At 47.4% G+C, this 24,813-nt stretch overlaps 1 protein-coding gene across 3 annotated transcripts in view; it reads left to right on the top strand.

Moving 5' to 3' along the window:
- Window positions 1-24,813, top strand: part of LNX1 (ligand of numb-protein X 1) — a 106,177-nt gene that overhangs the window by 14,046 nt on the left and 67,318 nt on the right. For 2 of the 3 annotated variants that reach the window (XM_036020537.1, XM_028507917.2), the window contains exon 2: window positions 2,548-3,033. In XM_036020537.1, the coding sequence (XP_035876430.1) occupies window positions 2,642-3,033 (392 nt within the window). In that variant the 5' untranslated portion in view covers window positions 2,548-2,641. Of the gene's footprint in view, window positions 1-2,547; window positions 3,034-8,426; window positions 11,008-24,813 lie in introns of those variants that run through there. The other variant, XM_028507918.2, reaches the window with a different exon arrangement.

Genomic DNA, 24,813 nt, shown 5'->3' with positions numbered 1-24,813 from the left:
ACAAGGTCAACGCTCGAAAGCTGTTAGAAAGCAAAGGGGGAAAAAAAGGATTTTCCCAAAGAGCCAATCACCTGAAAGAAAACAGAACACCCCCAATTGATTAGCACAAAATCATAGAACTCTGTTTCTGAAAGGGACTTGAGGTGACTGGTCTGGTGGTGTTGTCTGTGTTAAAGCCAGGGCTCGTGGAACCGAGCATGATCAGGAACATGCAGTGTCAGAGGAAAAAAGTGGAGCTGAGACTGGGTGGGGCAGAGAAGTGGCCACAGCCCCACCCTCCCGTCCTCCCCTCTACTGGAAGACGCAGAGGTGTCTGACACTGTCCCCAGAGCATAGTTTGACACCAAAAATCGGGTCTGCTCCCCCATTTCACCAGTAAAGGAATGGCCCCGAGAGGTGACGTGGTCTTTCAGTGCTGCAGCTGGAGCGACACGCCTGTCGTTCCCCAGGGCGGCCCGTGTGAAAGGGCGGATGGGAACAAAACACGTGAGAGAGTATTCGACAAAGTCCTTGCAGAGGAACTTTTAAAAGATCTAGAGCTGCCCTGGCTGGCGTAGCTCAGTGAGTTGAGCTCGGGCTGCAAACCAGGCATCACAGGTTCAATTCCCAGTCAGGGCACATGCCCAGGTTGCAGGCCACGGCCCCCAGCAACCACACATTGATGTTTCTCTCTCCCTCTCCCCCCCGCCCCCCGCTTTCCTCTCTAAAAATAAATAAATAAAATCTTTAAAAAAAGATCTAGAGCTTTAGTTCAAAATTTGTGACCCATGTTTTTCTATAGCAGAAGGTAATCTTTTGGGTGGCCCATTTCCATTTTCCTGTTTATTTTCAACTATTTTTCATGCCACTCCAAGTATTCTCTGTGTGGTTCCACTACCTTCTGTCAGCCTTGAGGACAAATGGGTTTCCACAAAATTTGACTAGGAGCCACTTCACCTTCTCTGGCGCCCGCCCTCGGCCTTAGCCTTCTGCAGTCCCTTCCGATGCTAAAGAAAATGCTGTCATTCCTAAATGTTTTCACATTCAGGGGTATTTCACTTTGACCTCCTGGCTAGAGTGTTCTTTCTGGCATGTTAGCACAGCACAAAAATGTAAACACGAAGCTGACCCAATGAGAGTTTGAAGTCAATGTATTTTCTTTTTGAGATAAGGGGATGTTTGTGCAAACAACCTCAGACTCTATTTGGATAAGAAAAAAGATGTAACACAATTTATGACTGCTGTGCTGTTTCCCAATGTGGCCGGTTTCCTGCTGGGTTATTCATGTGCCTTGATGTCCTTGTGGAAGGCATCAGGTCTTCTCACTTCCTTTCAGGAAAGAAGAGCGTTGAGTTGGGGGGTATGAGGGGGGTGGGATTCTCAGTCGTCATGACAGCTGGTCCAGGTCTCCTGGTGCATAGCTGTGTTTGCACGGCTTACCTGGGCGTCCAGCTAACTATGCTCACGTCCACTCCCCTGGACAGGAGACTCCATGAGAGCAGCCTGTCCTTGAAAGCTCTCCAAAAGGTCTCTATACCCAGCTCATTCCCTGGCTCAGAGTTGGTGCCAAAAGAAATGTATTGACTGATTTTCCCAAGAGACTTCCTAGATGTTAATCAGGCATGCTGAGAACTCCATTATTCTGGATTCCTATACCAAAGGAAAATACACTGCATGATAGTATTCTACTGGTTTGAAATATATATACAATTGAATAAAAGAATACTATTAGAACAAAGCAAAAAGATCCCTTATAGCAACTATACATTCCAGTTTCCAGGCCAATTGAGCTAGACTGGAGACCAAATGAATTCAATAGCAATACATACAAGAATAATAACTATATTTATTAAGCACTTACTGTATACCAGGCACAATTCTAAAAGCTGTATATATCCTATCTCATTTAATCCTCACAACAAGCCCATGTGGCAGGCCATTACTATCCCCAAAGCTTAAATCTTTATCCACAGTGGTGGCTGGATTCGAACCCAAGCACTGTGTTTCCAGAACCCACATAACCAGTAACTAACTGACTGACAGAAAGCATACGGGGAAAAATGCTTTCACCACAGTAGAAACACGGTAGACTCAACATCTCTTACTTCTTCTCGGAGTATTTATTAGGTGAGGGCTCTGATGGCCTACTACACTTCCTGACTGTGGAGAAAGGCGTGGAAGAAAGATAAGAGAAAGCCATTCAATGGTTAATGATTTTTCTTGTTCTGATCTGACAGAGAATATTATAAATCACTGATCCATTTAATTTTATTAATATATTACATTTCCTAGAGCATATTTCTTTTGAGTTACTCTAGGCATTTCTCAGGTATTCCCCAAATGATTTTAACCCCCCCGCCATGAGAGTGTTAGAGGCAGACCTTACTCCCTCTGTAAAGATGGTTAAACTGAGGCAGAATGAGGCTAAGTCACTTGCCCGGAGTCCTGTCCCTCAACCCTGGCCTTCTGAGTGTCAGCTCCCTCTCTGCTGGCAGCATTGTCTCATGTGGGTGACGAAGGGCCTGAAGTTTCCTGTGACAACAAAGATGTCGTGTTGTTCTCTTTTAGGCTTGTGGATGGGTCCTGAAAGATCTTGATTGGCTCCTGAGGAAATACTGTTTTGCTGGGTCGGTTGCCCATCATCCTGTCCCCGCAGTCGACCATGAACCAGCCAGACCCTGCCAGTGACCCAGACCTCAGCCCTGCACCCCTGTGTGTGGTATGCGGCCAAGCCCACTCCCCCGAGGAGAACCACTTCTACACCTACACGGAAGACGTGGACGACGACCTCATATGCCACATCTGCCTGCAAGCGCTGCTGGAGCCCCTGGACACGCCCTGCGGACACACCTACTGCACTCTCTGCCTCACCAACTTCCTGGTAAACAAGGACTTCTGCCCCCTGGATCGCATGCCGGTGATTCTCCAGCACTGCAAGAAATCCAGCATCCTGGTCCACAAGCTCCTCAACAAGCTGATGGTGACCTGCCCGTTCACCGAGCACTGCACGCAGGTGATGCAGCGCTGCGACCTGGAGCAGCACTTTCAAACCAGGTAGGGCTCCTCCTGGGAACTCACCTGTTTCCCGGGGCGGGGCGGGGCTGCCTCCCCGGCCCTGCATGCTCCATGGGAGGCCTGTTTCTCTGTCTTGTTCTTTGCAGCCAATGAAAGGATTCCCTCAAAATAAGAAATATTTTAAGTGTTCGTGGTCGTGGTTCTGTGTAAGGAAGCGGCACGTGGAGGAGCTGTGTTATGTGTGGGTGTTTATAGTGCTATTTTTGGTGGCAAAAGAGACGTAAGATAAAATTTATCATTTTAACAATTCTGAAGTGTGTATTTCCCTGGCCGTAAATGTATTAACGTTGTTGCGCATCGCCCCTCACCATCACCCACCCTCAGAACTTTTTCACCTTCCAGAACTGAAACGTTGTACCCATTCCACAAAACCTGCCCCTCCCTACCCCTCCAGAATTGGTGACCGTGAGTCTACTCACAGATTCACACCGTGAGTCTGTGTGAATCTGACCCTTCTAGGGACCCAGAACAGAGGAATCGTTCGGTGTTTGCCCTCTTGTGGTTGGCTTATTTCTCATGTGCGACTTTGGAAAGGTGAAAGATACTGGAAGGATCCAGTGAGCAGCTTTCTCTGGGGCTCATGGTCCCCAAAAAGATCTCCAGATGGGCATTGCTTGTCTTTTCACGTAAGAAAAAGAAGTGTCTTAACATGACTCTCAATGATTAGAATTTCCTCTGTATGGGAATTGGCGAAGCCCAACTGTTCTTTGAAGAGATATGAGATATTTTCAACTTAGGATTAAAATGAGAATTTTAGAAAACTTTCATCCTTTAAACGAATTGTTCTATGTACTTTTCGGCCAAGGCGCGCACACTGTCAGGGCACCGATGGTGTGACCACCTCTGCTGGCAGCAATGCCACCCGCGCCACCTGTCCGCCACTGATTGTGTCCACTTGCATTATCCCGTCCCTGGGCATTCCCCAGGGCGGCCCTGGGTCTCTCTTCACCTGAGTGACTCTCTTAGAATGTTGAAGGTGTATAGTCAAGTGTGGACAATAATAGCACAATTATTTTGTGAGAGGAAATTTGGAACCTGGTGTTTATCTTGGTCTCTGTCACGACCAGGGCAAGAGGCAGGTGCAGGTATTTTTTTTAAGGTCACATTCCTTAGGTCATGCATCTGGGTCTTTGTCTTTCGGGACACACAGATTCTTTGACGGGGAGGTGCGCCTCCAAAGCCATGGCCGGGCATGGTGCTGCACACGTGGTTTCCGTACCAATTGTGTCAGTGAGCTCGTTTTTCTCCCCAAGGTGTGGAGCCAAGTGCATCTAACTCTGGTGTGTGGGCTGCCTCAGACCCTCGGTTATGGTTGGAGTTTAAACTCCAGGATGCTCCTCTTCTCTGACTGATGGGAAAGAGGCGTGGCCAGAGGAGAAGGGGATTGGGAACCTGTGACCTTTGCTGAAGGTTTTGCACGGGGAAGAGAGGTATCATCTGGAGGCAAGTAGGTCTGGGGTCAGGGGAGGGGTGGGTGTTGTGGGTGCTGATGCAGAGCCAGGGCCACTCGTGGGGCCATGCTGGGTAGCGGAGCTGGGGAGCATGAGGAGAAGGCCCTGGTACAGCTCCCTCCACGCAGCACATTCCTGGGTCGGTGCAATTTATACACTTGTGTCTGGGAGCTCTATAGTGTCCATTTGCTGCTGTAACAAGTGATCACAAACTTAGTGGCTTAAAACAACAGTGTGGTATCTTACGGTTCTGAGGGTTCTAAGTCCAACATGGGTCTCAATGCACTAACATCAGGGTGTCAGGAGAGCTAGTTCCTTTTGGCTCTAGGGGAGAATTGCTTTCCTGGCCTTTTCCAGCTTCTGGAGGCCACCTTGGCTCGTGGTGTGGCTCCTTTCTCTATCTGCAACGCCAGCAGCATAGAAGCATAGAATCTCTGTGCCTCTCTCTGTCTCTCGCTCTCTGTCCCCCACCCCTCGTTTCCATGATCACATCTCCTGTGTGGCTCTGACCCTCCCACCTCCCTCTTGAGAGGACACTGGTGATTACACTGGGATTCCTTGCATCCACCTGGATAATCTAGGACCCTCCCTCCATCTCAGCACCCTTACCTTGGGCACATCTGCAAATCCCTTTGCCATGTAAGGTAACATAGTCACAGGTTCTGAGGATTAAGAGATGGACATTTTAGGGGGTGGTCATCATTCTGCCCCCCACAGGAGTTTTACAGGGACAAGAGGAAAGAGAGAGAGGGAACTAAATGGGGGTGCTTTCACCCAGCGGTTCCTCCTCATCCCCTCATCTAGAGCTGATTTGGGAGCCAAGAATATCCTTTTTAAAAACCGGGGTGAGGTGGCCCATGGACCTGAGGGCAAGGCTAGAACAGAAGTGGAGCAGGGGATGGGCTGGGAAGAGGCTGTTGGGGACCTTTGGGGTCCCCAGGAGGGAGATGCCGCAGCACACTCAGTCCCCAGATGGGGCTCTCACGCACCGCCCACGCAGGCGGTGTGACCCACACACCCGAGGACCCTGGGGGACAGGCTTGATGAGTACTCCGCTGCTACTGATGTGCATGTTGGGAAACAACAGGGAGGAAAGAATGCAATATTAACTAAGGTCACCTCTGTGAGCTGCGGCCCAGAGTACAGCACAGGTGCCCATGGCTGCTCTCCACTCAGGGAAAACCCCCACGGCAGGCGGTGCCGGCCTCAGCGCCTGTGCTTGATCCTCGCTGCACTTCAGCTTCCTAAGTAAGTGGAAACCGACATATATCCAAAAATATGGTGCATATGTTACTCGTCAGGAGCTTAATATACGCTCCCCTCCTCCCAGCCCCTGGGCATTTTATTGGTGAGCATGGAGAATTTAGAGCTAATCCAGAGCCTGACTCCAGAGCCCTCTTGGGCCTTAGGCTTGTGCCTGCGTGGGTAGACCACCTCTTTGTCCCCCGAGAAGGGATGTTAAGATTAAATAGTTACTGTCTCTGGACTTTCTTGGACAGGGGACACTGAGAGGCCAGGGTGCTCCTGACTTTTCTGTGTGAGGCCTCCGGGTTGGGGGCTTCTGTAGGGAGACGTGGTCCTATGTTTGCGCTGAAAGGTATCTTGGTTTATAAATTTTGCCTCTTGGTGTCAGGATTTAAATATAATGAGTTTTAGAAACACATTCTTTGGCTTATGGCACTACGTAAATGTACTAGTCATGCTGAGTGGACCTAGCGTGGAGAACTTGACATTAATTCTGGTTAAGAAAAAAACCCGTGTGACTGGCGGGACTCCCCACACTTCCTTCCAGCATGCGCAGGAGAGCTTCGTCACTGAACGTCACAGGAAGCTCCATACTCGGGTTTGTCTGCCTGTAAAATAGGCTCGTTGAACGCAAAGCTCTTGCAGAAAGAATCACATTTAGGATGTTTCCATGTCCCTCTAAAAAAGAACACCAAGTAGAGAAATGTTCTCCCCCTCCGCCAAGGTCTCGGTTTACAGCCTGTCCCGAGGACCGTGCTAGCGATAACAGCCCGCCTGAGTCAGGCATGCAGGCGGATGGCATGTCCTCTGTAAACAAATGCTGCCTGTTTTCTCCAGAACTTGGAACACTTGTAAACACTGTTATCTAACTACTTCAGCTCCGTGGTTGAATGTAAATCCATAAGTGAGACATTTAGGGCCAACTTTGCTTCTGCGTGACCGGCTGCTCCAGCAACTGCTCGGACAACTAACTGTGTCCGCCTGCAGATGAGAGAGGATGTCTATGGAGGAAATCCGGGAGTGACCTGAGGTTTGGGATCTTCTGGCTAATTCGTGGCCTTCTGACCTCTCAGATGCTTGCAGACTCCCATCCCATGGGTCTGCCACGGCGAGCTCCCAGGAGGGTGATGGGCTTGTCCAGTCCAATGGCAGGTTTCCTAACCAAGGGACATTGCCCGCAGACATGCCCGGGATGCTGCTGCAGACAGCCAGGTCGGTTCATCGCTCTCGACCCGACCATCAGAGGGTGAAGGGAGGGGGCACAGCTTTCCCTTCCTAGATTTCAAGTGGGAGTCATCTTAGGCTCTAGTCTACATCTCTATGGTGAATCTCATCACCGGCATTGGTAATGTTTATCAAGATCCGCAGTAGGCCAGGCCCTGAAAGAAAAAAAAATCCATACAAGCCATGGTATCTGCCTCTGAGGAGATGACATGTTAAAGGTAAAAGAGAGAGTTGAAAACATATACACACTGAACCGTTTCATAGCACAAGTCACTTTGCCCTTTAGTTTCTCTCTTAAGGAAGATAATAAAAATGGGAGATAATAAAGCTGACCCTCCTTAGGTATTTACTAGCGGGAATAAAGAAATGTTTGTTCAGCGTTCTGAAATCAACCTGGAATGGAAATGTGATGTCGTTGGCACACCTGACTGAAGGCTCTCTGCGGTTATTTTCTTGATTAACTCTGCACCCAGTGTCCTGGAAGTCTCTTCTCCAAAGACCTGCCCTGGAACCTCTCCTGAGCTTTGCCTCTATCAGGGGTCCTTTTCTGCAGTGTGTTCGGCACAACGCAGGCTCAGTGAGCTGTTTACGGTGCAGGGATGATTGTGCGGCCCGTCTGCAGGTCTACGGGAGTGTCCCCCTCAGAGGGGTGCGCACATTAGAAGTCTTGTGGCTCAGCGCAGCCTGCCTCAGCATCTCCACTGTAACGCTGATGCATGTCCTTCATCTGACTTTACCTGGTTTTCCCTGGCTGAGAGCCACTGTGTTGGCTCTCCCGGGCATGGAGGAAATGAGGCTTTTTATTTTCTGCATTACGTTTTTAGAGAACCATTGAATTTCCATCAAATTATGCTCCAAAAAATTCTTTAAAGAAACAACATTATCCTGGACACTCATTCCCAGACATTTTCCTTACCTTGTTTCTTTCTCTCTGGTCATTTAGTAGCCATCCGTATAAATGCTTAACCCCTTCCATGGCGCTTGTACATTGGGAAGTTCTGTTTTGCTAACTTGTCTCTGGTCAAGAAGCTGGTTCACATAATTGACTCTTTAACTGAGTCGAATTCCTTTTTATTCTTCAAATATTTATTATCTACTGCATTCCAGGTACTGTGGTGAGGATATGGTGGGCCACATGATCGATAGAACTCCTCCTTTCGAGGAGTTCCCTGTTGAGTGAAGAGAAAAGAGACGAAGAAATAGGAGGTGATGGGTGACACCTGAGATGACACTTAAAAGATCAATAGGACTTAGGCAAAATCTTGTGTCAAGGATTAGGGTTAGGACTATTGACTGGCAAGTCAGCTACAGAGAAATCTGTGACCATTTAAAGGGAGATTTTTTATCCCCAAAGGATTGTTTTAGTTAGAATTACATCTGATGGCAGGTGATAGAAAATTCAAGTTGATTTAACTATAAAAAGTTTTCTTTTTCTTATTTAACACATTCTGGGGGTAGGAAGTCTGTGATGTAGCTATGATACCATGAACAATCTAGGATCTTTCTGGTTTTCAGATTCACTTGCATGCTCAAATTTGTCACCTCATGTTCTCAAAATAGCTGCTCAAACTCCACCATCACATCCAAGTTTCAGGTAGAAGGAACCAGGTGGGAAGAACAAGGCAGGAAGGGCAAAATACAGTGTGCAGACTGAGACTCCATTCCTTAAAGAGCTTTCTGGGATGCCTCTCCAGTAATTTCTGCTCACACCTCACCAGCCAATACTGTATCACATGGCTACCCACCGGTGGGAGAACTTAGCTGCATCAGCACCATGAACAAAACCTGGGTTCTGTTAACAGGAAGAAGAGGAGATTAGATATTGGATAGGCAGCCAGCAGTTCTTGCAATAGTGATATAAGGAACAACAAAAAACAATACCTTCATTTTTATATCGCATTCATATCCACTAATAAATTTTATCCTCTCAAAATGCAAAGGGGTGAAAGGGAAGGCATTCTTATTTTTTTTTGCAGACTTTGAAAAGTGCCCCGACAAGTCCAAGATGATCAGAAATATAATCCAGCCCACTCCAGAGCCCACGGGCTTTATTACACACAGTGCTGTTTGTGAGTTATGACCTACCCAGCAGAGCAGGTCTCGGGACTTGGTGAAACCCCATATCCTGGAAAAGACTGTAGCAAGCCATGTCCCTGATGGTGCAGGAGGAAAAGAAAGGACAAGAAAAGGATAACAGAGCCTCTTGAGACAGGTGCTGAGCTGCCAGCTGGGCTCATTCACTACTATTAGTAATTATTATTAACAGTACTTATAACAATAGCTAACACTAATTGAGCCCTTTGTTCTTTATAGGCATTACCTTATTCTACCATCATAACAATACTATGAGTTAAGCCCTATTATTAGTGTTTTTCTTTAGAGGAGGAAATGGAGGCTCAGAGAGGTTAAACAACATGCTCGGTGTCACACAGTGAGGATGTGGTAGAGTTCAGGCTCAGACTCAAGCCTGTCTGACTCCAGCATCTACATACCAAACCCAACTTGATCATTTTACTGCCCTTCACCAGCTCTGATTCACTATTGCCTACCGGACTTAAATGGAATTCAAATTAGGGCCTCAACAAAATTAATACATGTCATGCTTTATCAAGGTTGCTCGTCTTGGATTGAAACTGTAGAAGATACATCAGCACATTCTAAGGATCTACTGTTTTTAATTTGTTTTAGACCCACCTCAGGTAAATGCAGGTCTCTGTTGCCAAATTCCTGCTTCCCACACAGTTGATTGCAGCTGGTTCCATCCCGTAGATTTTGCCCTGGTCTTCTTCCAACCAAGTGTAGTTTGCTGTGATTGCTTGGTTGTCAGTAATGACACTATCCCTTTGAGCCATTTCTATTGAGATTCAGGTCTTGAGTTGGCAGGATGGACTTGAATCTTCTTGAATGTAGAGTAGGAGAGGACTCCTGGGGGCTTCGGTGGCCCCCCAGAGCTCAGGGCCGCAGAGAAGTCCTGTTGTTAAGTTAGATAGTACAGTCTAGACTCACAGGTCTTGAGGCTGGAGAGGTGATGTGGTCCAGCCTCTGCTGGACCGAGCAGATCAGGCACTACTATCAGCTCCGTTTCACAGAGGAGATGACTGAGGCTCCAGAGCTTACAGGAAATGCACAGGGTCCTGCAGCCAGCGTCAGCGCTTATTTCAGTCACTTGGGGTGACGGGGGAATGGAGCGCCTTTTCTCCTCACAGAACAGAAGCCTATACATTGTTTGGACAGAACTTTATATTTATTGCAGCTCTTTGTTTTCTTCAAGGAGAATACTTTTTAAAAATCAGGAAGGAAGCCATCGCTTCTCTTACATCTGCTAGTGCAGTCAGGATAGCGACAGGTACATGACCTTAAATGCACGTTCTAAATGTACACTTAGCGGTGGAGCTAGTTCACCCATCATACTTCTGTGTCGCAATATCTGGAGGCTCGCTCCGAGCTCAGATCTCCAGCCTGTGTTCCCAAGGTGCTAATCCCTTACGGTGCCCTGCTCTGGCAAGCTGGAGGACCACTTGGGTTATTTGCTCATTCACAAATATGCCATGCTCCTGCCTTCTCCCAGCACAGTTTAGCTTCCAGCCCATCTGCTCCCAGCCAGTGATGTAAACGTACCAGCTGCTTCTCAAGAACCAGTCGGCATCCTGCAGGAGGGGCAGGGCCCTTTCGGGCATCGGCCTGCTTGCTCTCAGCCTAAGCTCTCTCCCCAACCCTGGTGGGTCCCTCCGTTCTGCTGTTTCCCCATCGGAGAGTCAGAGGGTGCAGTCCTCCTATAAGCCACTGATTTATTTATCAGTGTGGCTGGATTGAAGGGCTGTAAGTCAGAATCCTTATGATTGGACTGTGGGGACATGGCGAGGTTTGTTTGAAGGGGCCGGGCCGGGCCCCGCAGCCGACAGAGACGGTGGCCGGGAGGAAAGCAGCACGCTGCCCGGACAATGAAGGCGCTTCTGTTGTTGGTCCTGCCCTGGCTCAGCCCTGCCAACTACATTGACAATGTGGGCAGCCTGCACTTCCTGTGCTCGGAACTGTGAGTCCCCCTGCAACCATACCTGCTTGGGTTGGTGTGTCCGCTGTGTGGGGGCTGGGACCTGAGTCAGTCCCCCTGGAGGGATGTCTGTTTAGAGGAATAAATGCCACATACCCTGGCTGCACTTGGAAAATCACCCTGCTAGCGTTGAAAGCAATGCTTAGCTGTCTGTGACTTCACAGAAAAACACCGTCTTTCTGATGCGGTGCTTCCCCAACAAGGCATTTTTTTTCCTGCTTCTGTGCCAACACAGCTTTCTTTTTTTGCACTCAGCTTTTTCTCAATAGATGGGTCTTCTCTTCCTTCCATAAATAGCACCTGAGGACAGAGCCCGCTGCACAGGTCTGCAGCCCTTCTCGGGCGTTTCTCACTGCAAACTGACATCACCCCTTCTTGATACCGTGGTCCCCATCCTTGAAAACAGTTATAGTGTCAGTACAGGGAAAGACAACCCTAAATGTAAAATACACACACTCTTCTATATATGTACCACACATATATCTCCATTTTATTTGTATTTTTGGTAACTATCAAACATATGAGAAGGCAGAACTGCGTAGTGAACATCCCTATTCCCATCACCTAGATTTAATGATGAACATGATGCCACCTTTGTCTCATTTCTTTATTCTTTACTGAAGTTGTTTGGAGTGATTTGCAGCCATCATAACCTTTCAACCTCTAAATACTTCACTATGTGTCTCTAAAAAATAATGGCATTTTTTCTACGTGACCTATGTCTGTTTTACAACAGGAAGTGACTCATGTCCCCAACCTCTACAATGATGTTTTTCTGGCTCTTTTTGTTAATAAGCGTTGACAGAGGGTTGCAGACGGATGTGAATAGCTTCTAGCAATCATATAAAACGTGCCGCTGTGTGTGCCCCAGTGTTTGGAGCATGTACACAAATGTATGTCTCCTTACCAGCCAGACTGGTAAGGACAGCGAGGGCTGGCTTGTGTGTAAACTGGGGTCAGTAAGCAAATGCACGGGGCCCCTACAAAGGGTTCCTGGAGCCCGGACTAGGAAAGCTGGGCTGGTCCTGTTTACAGAGAGACGCCCCGATCCACCTGAATTTGTGGTGGTTACCAGGACCTCTTTGGTAATTAGCCAGACTAACCGATTTGCCCAGCACAGTAGATGCTCAATAAATACTTGATAAATGAAGGAAGAAACACATTTGCCTAGGTTCTTGGAGACAGCCCATTGATTCTGAAGATTCTACATTTCAGGATTATCTGGTCCTCTCTTATTGGAATGTAACCCTGCTTTACCTTAGATTTTAAAAAAAAGAAGGTTCAAAGAGAAAGTATCTGGCTTAAATCTAAACAGTGAACCCTTCTGGGACAATAATGATGTTGTGGAAGCTTTTCGAGAAAAATATACAATGGCAGAACTAGTTGGGGTTGTGACAAGTCCCCTTCCTCTCTCTCAGTGAATGCTGAAGTTGGGGTCTCTGAAGCCAAGGGACCCCGCCACCCTCCTCAACCCGTTGCCTCTTCCCCACCTGCATTCCTGTTAGGATTGCTGTGTTAGTTTCCCAGGGCTGCAGGAACAAATTACTCCGCATGTGGTGGCCTAAAACTACAGAAATGGCTCTCTCACAGGCCTGGAGGCCAGAAGCTTGAAATCAGGTGTGCACAGGGCAGGATTCCTGTACAGGTTCCAGAGGCCGGTCCTGACCCCACCCCTCCCAGTTTCTGGTGGTTCCGGGTGTTCCTTGGTTTGTGGCCACATAACTTCAACCTCCGCGCCCGTCTTCACATCTCCTTCTCTTCTGTGTCCTCTCCAACTCTACCCATCTTCTCCTCTTCTTACAAGGACACCTACCATTGGATTTAAGGCTAACCACCTGGGTGGATAATCCAGCATGGTCTCATCTTGAGATCTTTAGCTTAATTGCATCTGTAAGACCCTTTTTCCAAATAAGGACCCACCACAGTTTCCTAGTAGATCTCTCTTTGGGGGGCACCATTCAACCCACTGCAGGTGCGACTGAGGAGCCTGTCCATTGAGTTGCTCTTAGTGTTATAGCCTGCTTGAAAGAGGGCTCTCAGACTGGCCCAACAGTTTTCTTTTCTACAAGTTCGTGAATCAAAGGCAACTTTTCTGTCGAGTAACTGCGTGGATGCAAGCGGGCCGTTTTTTCTGAAGCGTGAAGCAGTCCAGGAAGGACTTCCACAGGAAATTGCTGGGAGTTGCCCTCAAACTAACTTGATAGAACTTTCTGGGATGCTTCTAATAACTGGAATCTAGTTGCTGGGGATGCTTGATGAGAGAAGGCTGTGCAGATACCACCCGATGCTACTGGTGAGAATGAACTAGTCGGTGAATCAAGGACACAGCTCGGGAACTGTGGCAGGTGCTGTGAGGAACACAGCAGTAAGAAATTAGGCACAGTGCTCACCCTCAAGGAGATGACAGTCTAATTGAGAAGATAAAATGTAAAGACATAAGAAATATAAACAATACCCCAAGGCCTAAGAGGGCAAGTCCTTAAAAGGAAGGGCAGGTAATAAGTGGAGAAGACGTAGAGATTGTCCATTTCAGTGAAATTAACATCAGGGCAAGCTTCTAGAGAAGTTGGGGTTTGGGCTGGGTTGTGAAGAAATTAGAATTAGGCAAACGAGAAGGCACTCCAGGCAACGCAGAGAGCACGGGCAAACAGGCTGTGAGGTGGCCGTGGTTGTCCCCAAAGCGCTGGGAAATGGCAGCTGAGAGCAGTGGGTGGGACTGCTGGGTGCGTCGGGCGTTCTTGGGAGCAGGCTCTTGGGTGGTGGTGCGTGGCCCTGAGGTAAAGACACCCGCTCTCCCTACGGCCGGCCGGCTGCTGGGGTCTCGGAGGCAGGCAGAGCTGGGGGAGGGGGGGGAGGGGGGGGTCTCCTGGGAATGCCCTGGGAAGTCGTCTTCGTCTTCCTCCCGCCACCTGCGTCTGAGTGGCACTCTCTGTCTGAGCCCTGTTACCTCGGGCCCAGCTGAAAAACTGGAGCTGGTCCAGTAAATGCAGTCAAATTTCTCATGTGGCCTGGCGGGGGCGGGGAGGGGGGGGTGTCTCAAGTGCAAATGCCTGCAGGAACCAGGCAGGAGCCGTTCAAACCTGTGACTCATTAAGTATAAAACCAAAGGAAGCCGTGTCCTCTGGTCAGCTGCAGCGAACACAGCAGCACAGGGGCGGGCAAAAGTGGTTAACAATAATAAATAGTACAACCATTAACAAATAAATATTAATACTCGCAGCTGAAAACTACTTTGCCCATTCCTGTGTATATAATATGTAATGTCTTCAGGCATTCAAATTCAATTTGACACAAAATATAAGAAGAACACCATGTCTGATCCCGCTCTGCCCTGAGGCAGTAGTCTGTGCCCACTGCCGCCTGTTGCCACGACCCACGGGGAGCAAATTCCACAGGCGAGGCCCACACCCGGGTTGTCTGGCGTGCAGCCCCAATCCTCAGGCCAGGGCACGGGGTGCTGGGGTTGCTCTCGGGGCCACAAAGAGCATGTGATAGGGTAAAAGGCAATGCTGTCTCTCCCCACAAGCCCTCAGCTCTGACTCCCACAAACGCTTTCTCAGTTCCCTAGCCCCCAAAGCAAATTTAGGAAATAGACTTTCACTCTTAGGGGCGTGAGCACGGAAACCGCCTTCTTGTCTTTCTGGACCTATCTACAGCCGCTCATGGGACACAGCTCGGGGGAGGAGTCCTTGGAGCATCTGTGGTTCTGAGGACAGTCCGAGTAGGAGCCGAGGGCTCGGTGTGGTTTCTAAAATGCAGATGCTTGGGCTTTAAATCAAACCTTCTAAAACAAAAACCTTGGGGGAGGCATCCATGTGTCTCCTTAAGCTCCCTAGGTGATTCCTATGGGGCCCATCCTGTTTCCATGCTGAACAGGTTCCCCAGGGGAGCCTTGTGAGACACTGCAGTACAGGAACCCTTAGATGGACCTTGGATGGACCATCTTGCCTTCCTTCCATCCCCCTCCTTCCCTGTGGAACAGCCTCGCTCCCCTCTCTGTGCATCCTCGGTGCTGTGTGCCCTCGGCCGCCTTCGTGTTTGTCTCCTTGACCAGGTCAGTGCTGACGGGGAGGGCTTGGGAGGTATTAACAGAGTTAAGCTGAACTGAGATGGATTTGTCTCATATCTTGGCCAGTTCCCAAACATGACAAGCAGTAGTCAAGGACACCTTGGTTTGGATTCTGTGGGAGGGAATGTGACCTTGCTGGCGATGTGCAAGCTAGCCGCACCTCAGGCGCTGTAGCAAGTGGCGCTGTGGTCAGACACCTGAGGTGGTCCAGCTGCTCTGGCCAGTGATCTCCTGTGGCTTTTATGACACTTCTTTCAACATTTTGTTTAGTAAGAATACTGGAGAAAACCTTCGAATTTGCTGGGGTGATAAGATGCATTTTATGGAACACACCCGACTCTCAAGAGCCATTTGCAGAAAATTGAAAAGATGTGCCATCTTTCCCCCATCTTGAACGTTCTAGCCCCAGCTCCCTAGGAAATACTTTACATTTGTGTCGTCTTCTGGTGGAGACTGTGTTTGTGCCCGTGGCATAAAGTCCAAGTGAGTTTTGAGTGGGTGCATAGTTAAGTGGGAGCCCTACCTTTTGAAGTAGATAACTGTCCTTTGTTTTAGGGACCCGGTTGTCAACAAGACCACTAGGCAGGGTCGCTGGAGGATCATGGGTCCCTGGCATTAGTGCTACGGCCATGGTGATGTGGCTTCTCAGAAAGTCGGGAAATGCTGGCTCTCTTTCTAGCTTACCATTGAATATTTTTGGTTTGTGAATGTCATCACTGTGAACAGTGTTCATGCCAGTGTCTGGAGAGAGAAGCCCGTGACCCCTGTTAGAGATACAAGTTCTAAGGGGGAAGTTTTATTCCCACTGGAGTTTTGTGCTCAGAAAATTAAGATGAGTGACTCTGATTTTGAACTTGAATCAGTCTGATCTGTGGAAGAACAAGGTCTCCTGGAGAAACTGCTAAGAGCACAGGGATTAGGAGGCCATCCCGTGCATGTCCTTCCTGAGAGGTAGGGTGGGGCCCAGAAGCCAGAGATGCCGGGTCACCAACCGTGTGTCTTAGGCCCACAGTGAGTCCCCCCACCCACCTCCCTGGCAGGACTTCCTCAAACCAACCCGCACAACACACCTGACAAACTGCAGTGTCATCGTGCAGCGAGAACGTGCACTTTGGGGCTCACAGGCTAGAGGGAGCCTCAGCACGCACCCCGCTGGACCTTCCAGACTTCAAGCGAGAAGGCTGCTCGCCTTCACTTTATAGATCACTCCTTCGGCCCTGGCCCGACTTCTCCATTTCCCCTCACTGAGGTCAAGGCCTAGCCCCAGTAACCTCGTTTTCTCCCTACCGACTTCAGGCAGCCTCGGGCCAGGTGTTGGGCCATGAACTACAGAACTTGGGGAAACATCTTTTTAAAAAGCTCTATACTAAACAGACCCACCCAGGCCCGTCTAGATCATCGCTGTTGAATTCTTTCTTGCGTGAATGGCGGGGGTGGACGGGGGGGGGGGGGGGGATGAGAGGGCAGTGGGGTCACCTCAGCGTCCATTTCCTCCTCACGTCATTTTCACTGCATTAACTGCTCCCAATACTTCTGTTGACAGAAGTGTCCAAACCAGTAGAGAAATTTTATGAGTTTATTTGAGCCAAACTGATGACAGTTGCCGGGAAGCAGAATCTCAACAGATTGAGAAAAGGCTCTGGAGATTGGCAGTTTTGCAGCACATTTTATGCATTAGACTCAAAAGAAGAGATATAGGGTTACATGAAATCCCTTGGTGGTCGACTAAGGGGGCTGGAAAAAGGGGGAAACTCTGGGATTGGCTAAACAGTGAGATGGAGAGACACATGCTTCTTTGACCATGGTGGGCACAGGATAGTTCGTTAACACTCATGGCACAGAGAGGCGGCACTCAGGGACCACGAGAACAGTGAGGGCTCTGTGGTCTCCGGTCCCAGGACCTGGGTGTGCCCTGAGGGGTCTGGAAAAGGAGATTACTCTGAGATTCCAAGGATATGTCATCTTAGATGCAAAAAGGCAATAGGCTCAGTTAAGGTAAAGGTTGACCTTCGTCAGGGAAGCTACAGGCCCAGGATGTGACTAGCCGTCAGGACTCATTTTTAGTTAGGAATGTTTGTGTTCACACCATCCTGTGTGGTTACTTTGGGTCTCTGGTCTGTGAGACCCGCCATGCAGGCCTCCCCTGAACTCGGCGGGTTTAGTACGTGGCCCCTTTTTCATCCACTTTCCAAGTGTAAACCGGAAGACTGAGCTCTGTGGATTTGGCAGTAAGTGCTGAGTTGAGTCTCAAAGAATTTGTTTCTTATCAAAATTGAAAAGAAGAAAAAGTGCTGCTGATTTCTGGATTTTTTTTTTTTTGGTCATATGTTTTGAGGACTTGAAACTGAGTTTGGATTAGGACCTGGACGGAAGGAGGTAGAGTTGACAGAGGAAATGGGGTGAGGTGGAGAAATCATAGTCCAACGGAGAGGAACAAGGCCCGGTCTCGGGGAGCCAGGTAGGGGCCCCTTTGGGTTCAGTGATTCTCTTCACATCGAAGCGTTGCAGTTCAGCACTTGTTGCATAGGGCATTCTTCCTTAAATCTACAAATGTGTGTGTTTGGAAGGAAATTGAAGCCGCATGTTCCCAGTTCATTTACATGTAACTCATCACAATGTTGCTTTGTAATGATTCTTTGATGTTCAAAGAGGCTAGTGGTCCTGCTCAATGGTCTTATGTTTTCCTTTCTCCTTTGGAACCAGCACGTTTTCTTTGACCCAGCAGTAAAGCAGCTTGGGTCCTGAACAGCTTGCTTTCGGGTCTAAAATGGAAAACCCAGGAGTTTCAAGGACACGCACGTGCCAATGCCTGGCGAATTGTGTCGGCCTGTTGCTGGGTCACGTGACTGTGTCAGGTTGATGAAAGGCAAAATGGGGATTTCTTTAATATAAGATCTCACTGATTGTTTCATGCTTGGTTGATTTATCTTCTTTATTTTAATTTTTTTATAATGAAAATGTCAATTCCAAAGTAGAAGAGTATAATGTATCCCCAGGTACCTTATTACCCATCTTGGATAATTAACAGGTTATGGCTATCTTATATCCTCCTTGAATCATTTTAAGGCAAATGTCAATCATCATATTTTATCTGCAAATATTCCCAGATTTAGCTCTAAAGAATAAAGATTTTTAAGAAATACATGTAGCCCTGGCTGGTGTGGCTCAGTGGATTGAGTGCCAGCCTGTGAACCAAAGGGTCACCAGTTCGATTCCCAGTCAGAGCACATGCCTGGGTTTCGGGCCAGGTCCCTAGTTGGGGGCGACTAAAAGGCAGCTGATCGATGTCACACATCGTTTCTCTACCTTTCTTTCTCCCTCCCTTCCCTTCTCTTTAAAAATAAATGAAATCTTTTTTTAAAAAAAGAAGTATACATATAACTATAACACTAATGTCACACCAAAAACAAGTAACCATAATTCCTTACTATCAAATATGCAGTCAGTTCAGATTTTCCCTCTTGTCTCATAACTTTTAACAGTTTGTTTAAATCATGAACTAAATAAGGTCTGCACCTTGCACTTGGTTGCCATATCTCCTCAGTCCCCACCCACCACCCCTTTCAAATTCCATTGATGCAATGGAATTCTTGAGGTAAATTCTGAAGAATATGGCTTTGGCAAGCTCAAAATACTGGCCTGGTAGCTGAAAAAGAGAAAAATAAAGCAATTACTTTAATCAACTATCAAGTCGAGAAAAATGTAAAGGAGGCAAGACCCAAAACATTGAACAGTCTTATCAGTTCAACCGAGATGAGTGTTTTTGATGACCTTGTCACCCAGAAGCTTTGCGAGAGGAACTTAAAGAGGATGGAGGAGTACCTTCTCCCTAGGGTCCGTAAGCTTCCAACTTTTGTGATCACAGATGCCTGTCATATGTATAGTTACCTATTTATGCATTCTACACAGGTATTTCTGTATTACTATATCCTTTGGAAAACAGTGTTATAAAAGATAAGAGAAAGCTACACTGGAAACTATGAAGGTTCTATTATAGCCTCCCCACGTTCCTTTTGGGTGTTGTCACTTTGGAGACCACCACAGAGAAACAGGCTCCCCGTACTCATTGGCACTAGAACACAACCCCCGCAAAGTCAACAGAGGAAACTTCCCACCATCAGTCTGTGGGATTGGTCTTGGAAGGAGTAGGGCAGGAAATGGCCCATTTCTGCACGCCAGTGAAAACTTTCAGGCAAAAGCACCAGACATCTTTTCTCGTAGTCATTTTTCCCTTTTCTGACCATCACGCCTTCCTGTGCATGGCCCACGTGGACCCGGCTTTCTTCCGGCTTCCTCCACACCTGCATCCGTAAACACCAAGAGCAGGGCTTCAGCGGGTCCAGGGTCATGAAAGTATTTGGAATTTGAGGAGTCCTCTTTTTTAAAAAACACACAATCATAAATTCATACTTGCTAGATCCTCAGTCAGCCTCTTGGAAGTGTTTGTGCATGCCTTGGGGTATAGTCATCCGTCTTACCATAACCCTCTTCCTGGGTGAGCACTGATGTTCCACTGTGTGTTTGGGTGCTTCCCCCACCCCCAATTTCTTACTCTCTAAGTTCCCTATAGAACTGGCTATAGAACATTAGTTCCCCTTTAAGCCCACTTCTGAGTTTAACTCTTGCATATCCAGAGCTAAAACAGTCTTCCTGATACTCTGTGGACCTGTTAGGTACTTGTGGCCCCTCCTCCACCTTTTGCCTGTATTAGAGGGAGAGGCCCGGGCCCCAGGACAATGAGCAAGTCCCTTTGCCATCCGGAGGACTGTAATCAAGTGGCCCGCCACTGGAAGCTAGGAGGTGAGATGACTTGGTGGTTTAAGGCACACACTCTGAACTGAGGCTGACTTGGGTTCCTATTCAGTCTCTGCCAGCTAGGCAACCTTGGACAAGTTATTTAGCCTCTCTGAGCTTTTCTCATTTATAAATAGGAATAATAATACACATCTCACAGGTTGTTATGAGTGTTGAATAAGATTATGTAAAGCATTCAATATAATTTCTGATCAAAACACTTAAATTATGGATTTCATTACTAGTAATAGCAGGAGTTAAAAACAGATTTTGTCAATTCTGAGGTACTTTTTAGTCTCTGAGAGCAGGCTATATCTTAGAATTGATGGCACCATGCAAAGTAATGGGCAGTGTTTTTTATTCTTGGTGACCTGTAAAATAATGGTGTGTTCTATGATAGGCGTAGTCTTCAATTTCATAATATTTGGTAATAAACTTCATCCACAGAGAGCATGAGTAGGCCAAGGTCAAGAAAGTAGAATTGCTGAAACCATGTAGTTCCTCCCTCCCTCCATAGAAAGGCAGGTTAGTGACTTACCTGAGCTGAGAAAGGTGCAACTAGTATCTCTGGGAGGAATTTGGGGAGAGACCTGAGCTATTTGTCAGTGGACGGGGCCATGCCTCTCACGCAATGCCACTTACACCAGTGGATCCTTCTCAATCACACCCCCATTCTTTCTTGACTCTCAGTCTCCCCCTCTTTCTCATTCATCAGCCACTGAGCCCCTCCCCTTGTTCCCATGACACAGGAGCTCCTACCCTCTTTCCCTTCCCTAGTCCCCATCTCCCTGCCCCAACCTGAAGAGGAAGCCTGGATCCAGCATATTTGGAATCTGGGACCCAGAACCATAGTTCTTTTAAAGCCAAAGGAGGCCATGGAGATGATCTAGCCCAGTCTTCCCATTTTATAGAAGAAGAGACTCAGACATAGTAATTTACCCAAATGATTCAGCCCTGACAGTAACAAGCTCTGTGACCCCAAAGAAGTCATGACATTATTTTGGGAAACAATGATAACACATTCATTATCCTCAGGAAACAATAAAACTGGAGTTGTTAAAATTTTAAATTAACAGCTTTGGGCAAAGCAATGTCATAAATGAGATACGATAATGCACGTGACAATGCCTGTCGCCCATTAGGGACTGAATGTCCTCTGAAAGTGTCCTCCCATCTGGACATGCTCAGAGGATGCTCTCATTGGACTTCCCTGCCCAATTTTGTACAAATGCCACCTGGGGCCACTTCACAGTAATGAAGCTTTACATTTGAATACAGCATCCTGTTTACATGCAGTCCTCTCAATGACCACAGAGAGGCAAGGCAGAGCCCAGTCATGATGCAGTTATAAGCTTCAGTTTTTGATTAAAACTCTGGTTTCTGAAGTCCTTCAGATCTGAGTTCAAATCCTGCTGCATCATGTGCCACCTGTGTAACCTGGGCTAGATTAATAATTAACCTCAGCTGGGCTTCAAGCTGCTCATCTTTAAATCAGCTCTTCATGATAGCACCAAACTCATGGGGTAAGAAGTAAATATAAGACAGATAAAACGCTTAGTAGATGCCTGGAACATTGTAAGCGCACTGTAAACAGCCGTGGTGATGAGAAATGACTTTGTGTGCAACTAACAGCAAATGCAGTGAATCCCCAAGAGGCATTGAGTTTAAGGAGACTCCCCTAATGATCCAGCCAATCTGGAGCACAAGCATGCTGATTCCAGAACCAGCTTTTTTCCACAGCAACTCCCTTTGTTGCCATGGAGATGGTATGGCTGGGGTGTGCATTAGCTTGCTCCAGGCCTTTATAATTCACTAGGGACAGCTTGGGGGACAGAGATGGGTTCTGAACCAGAAAAATAAATTGCCTTATAGATGAAATTTTCTAGGCAAAATATTTGGGTAGTTTCTTTGGCCAGTTAAAATTATGCTGAAGCCGGAGCTTTCTGGCGTGTACAATTATTTTTTCCACTGAAGTAGGCATAAGGGGGCAGACTACAAGTGGTCCCAAAGACATCTTTAAAGTGGTCAGCTAAAAACGTTTTTGGCCTCATGAGCTAATTGATGATAGATTAAAGAGGATCAAAGGGATTCAGTTGTAAATGCATCTGGAATAATAACCCCTTTCTGCCAATGCTGCTGCAGTTTTTATAGAAAAACACCAGGGCACCATCCAAAGGAGAAGTCGCCGGCTACCCCCATGACAGAAACCCTGTGAAGGTTTGCGTGTCATCAGGAATGTGCGTGTCGTGAAGCAATATGATCCCACGTATGGACGCCAGAGCTAGACAGACTCTGGCTCTGCCACTTACTAGATGTGTGTCTTTGGGCAGCTGCCCTCACCTCCTGAGAACCGCCTTACAGAGTTAGTACTAAATGAGGTCATGCATATGCAGCCCCAGTACCACGCCTGGCACGTGGGTGTGATTGACCCACATTAGCTATTTTAATGTTTTCACCTTTGCCACTCCACAAGCCAACTCCCTTTTTTACTTCCTGCATAATTTTTCTCTAGAAATGATACCCATGTAGCAGCAGGCGGCGGGTGTCAGTGCCTGATTGTGGACTCTGCCCGGCTGTTGGCCTCCTTGGGTTCCACTCAGCAGCCCTGCCTCCTCCAGGACTCAGACTTGCTGTTAACATCACAAAGGAATGATTAAACCCTGGGAGAGGCTGACTCTCCATTAAAAGCCCCCAAACACTTATAATCTGCTTCAGAGTCTTGAAGTCCAAATGACAACTAGACGGGAATGGTGTGTAGGACTCACCGACAGGGTGGGGAGGATGAAGGAGACTAAGAAAAACAAAGTGTTCTCTATAGCTGAGGCATTTTTTCTCCAATTACAAAATAACCAGGCCACGTAAGTTATTCTGTGGGAATGTGGTCGATTTAGGTATTTAACCCCGTCCCCAACGCCCCCCCCCCCCCCCGCCCCCTTCAGTTGTTTAGTATCAGCAAAGAAAGCAAGCAGCAGAGTGATTGGGTCACTTCGCATCTGGTCTCTGTGCAGACCTCCATCTTTGCTCACTGTTGGTGCGGTTGACGGGGCTGGGTTGGGGCACCTCGACTCCAACAGTCCAGTGGCTTGGTTCTCCTTCAGATTCTTCATTCGCTTAACATTTAACAAAGGCAGGAAGTTTCTATCGATAAAAACGGTACTTTACATAAACAGATTGACTGCTTTGTCCAGTAAACTAATGCTCTAAAAAAATCCAGCAAGATATTTCCTACTTCTTAGAAGTTCTCATTCTCTGTTTAGTGTTTTGTCTGATAAGTGTGATTTTCTAAACTAGGCAACTGCCTGGTAGATGAATCACATTTACACTCAGGTAGTGGAAAGAAATTGCTCACTGCTGGGAAGTGTGTAATTTAGTAACAACAAATATTTATGGAGGACCTGTGAAAGACCAGGTCCTAGGCTCTAGGATTCTGCACTAAAGTATATTCCAGGGAGAGAGTAATAAACAAGCAAACATACTATGTCAGATAGAAATAAGTGGTATGAAATAAAGCAGTGTCTTCTTATCACAGATTGTTTTTATAAGAAGGCCTCTGAGAAAGGGGCGTTGGAGCAGAAACCAAAAGGAAGCGAGGGAGGGAGCCGTGAGGGCATCTGGGACTGGGACCTGGGAGTCCGGCTGTCCTCTTTGCAAATAGTGTGGGCTCCACCTCTGTGGTCCTCAGCTGTGTCGTCTGCAAAGCGAGAATGCTGAGTCCCATAGCGTGGTGCTCCTGGAAGCAGTCAGGCCTGTGAAAAAGGAGCTGGCCTCTGGCGGGGCTGGGTAGATGTGAGATCCTGCTGCTTCCGCTTTCCCTTTTGCTGGATAATTCCCGAGGGGGTCGGGGAAAAGATTTCTTACCTGGTTAAACGTCACACTGGGTCACAGGCTCTGAATATAGGCTTGAATGGAATCTTAGATACCAATGGCCTCCCTCTCCACCCCATTCCTGCTCAGTGTGAGTTTGTGTTTAATTTTCTCATCCCTAAATTGTATGGCTTTCTAAATTTCTCCAACCTGTTCAGATCTGTGTTTTTGGTGGATTCTCTCTAATTGCAGATGCGTCTCTCTCTAACATAGTTTTTTTTTCCTTCCTCCTGTTTTGCATCTCTGTGGCACATCCCAAGTGAGTGTCATCCGTAAATTTTGTGACACCCTGTCCTGGGTATTGAGTCAAGTGGATGGGACAGTGGATTGTTAAGATGCCCCCTGAAACACCCCCACAACTCGGCTTCATGCCACGTTTGCTTGTGATTTCTGTCCATTATCAGCCCCCCTTCTGAATCTTTGGACTTATAGTGAAAATAAAATCTTTCCCAAGACACTGCATGTTCAGCTCACCATCCCCTTCTCCATCCCCGTAAGTTCTTAACTACCGCACCAACAGCATTCAAGTCTTCGCAGTACTCTCATGAACTTGATTGTTCTTCATGTATTCATCCCTGGCATTCTGAACCCTTTCGAGTTGCTCCCGTAATATTTATTCCACAATTTTTTAAACCAACAATTTCATGGACCCTGCATTAATTTTTCACTGCTCGTTCCCTCTGCTTTCTTTCCACATCACTATCACATGTGGTTGGTCTCGTTCCAGCCTCCTGACATCCCCCTGTGTACAAGGTAATTTCTCAGAACTAATTATTCATCTTTACTGCCCCAGTGCGCAGCGAGCGTATTAGTCAAACTCTTTCACTCCCCGAAGGCGTGTGTCGTCTGCAGCCGCTGATTCATGTGTGTGTGTGTTCGCCAAATGTTCCTCTACCTGTTTTTCTCTCCAGCTCGTCTGCAGGGGTTTCTAATTCTCCCAATTTCACTCATTTGTACTTATAAAGATATGTTTTAAGGAGTTTAGTGTGTCATGTTTTAACATTTTTATTTCAGTGTTTGCCTCTTTTAAAAACTTAGTAGATCTGTGTTTTTCCAAGCTT

The sequence above is a fragment of the Phyllostomus discolor genome, chromosome 1 (assembly GCF_004126475.2).
Source record: "Phyllostomus discolor isolate MPI-MPIP mPhyDis1 chromosome 1, mPhyDis1.pri.v3, whole genome shotgun sequence".
Classification (NCBI taxonomy): domain Eukaryota; kingdom Metazoa; phylum Chordata; class Mammalia; order Chiroptera; family Phyllostomidae; genus Phyllostomus; species Phyllostomus discolor.
Note: the sequence above shows the minus strand (reverse complement) of the source record. Positions and strands in the feature narration are given on the sequence as shown.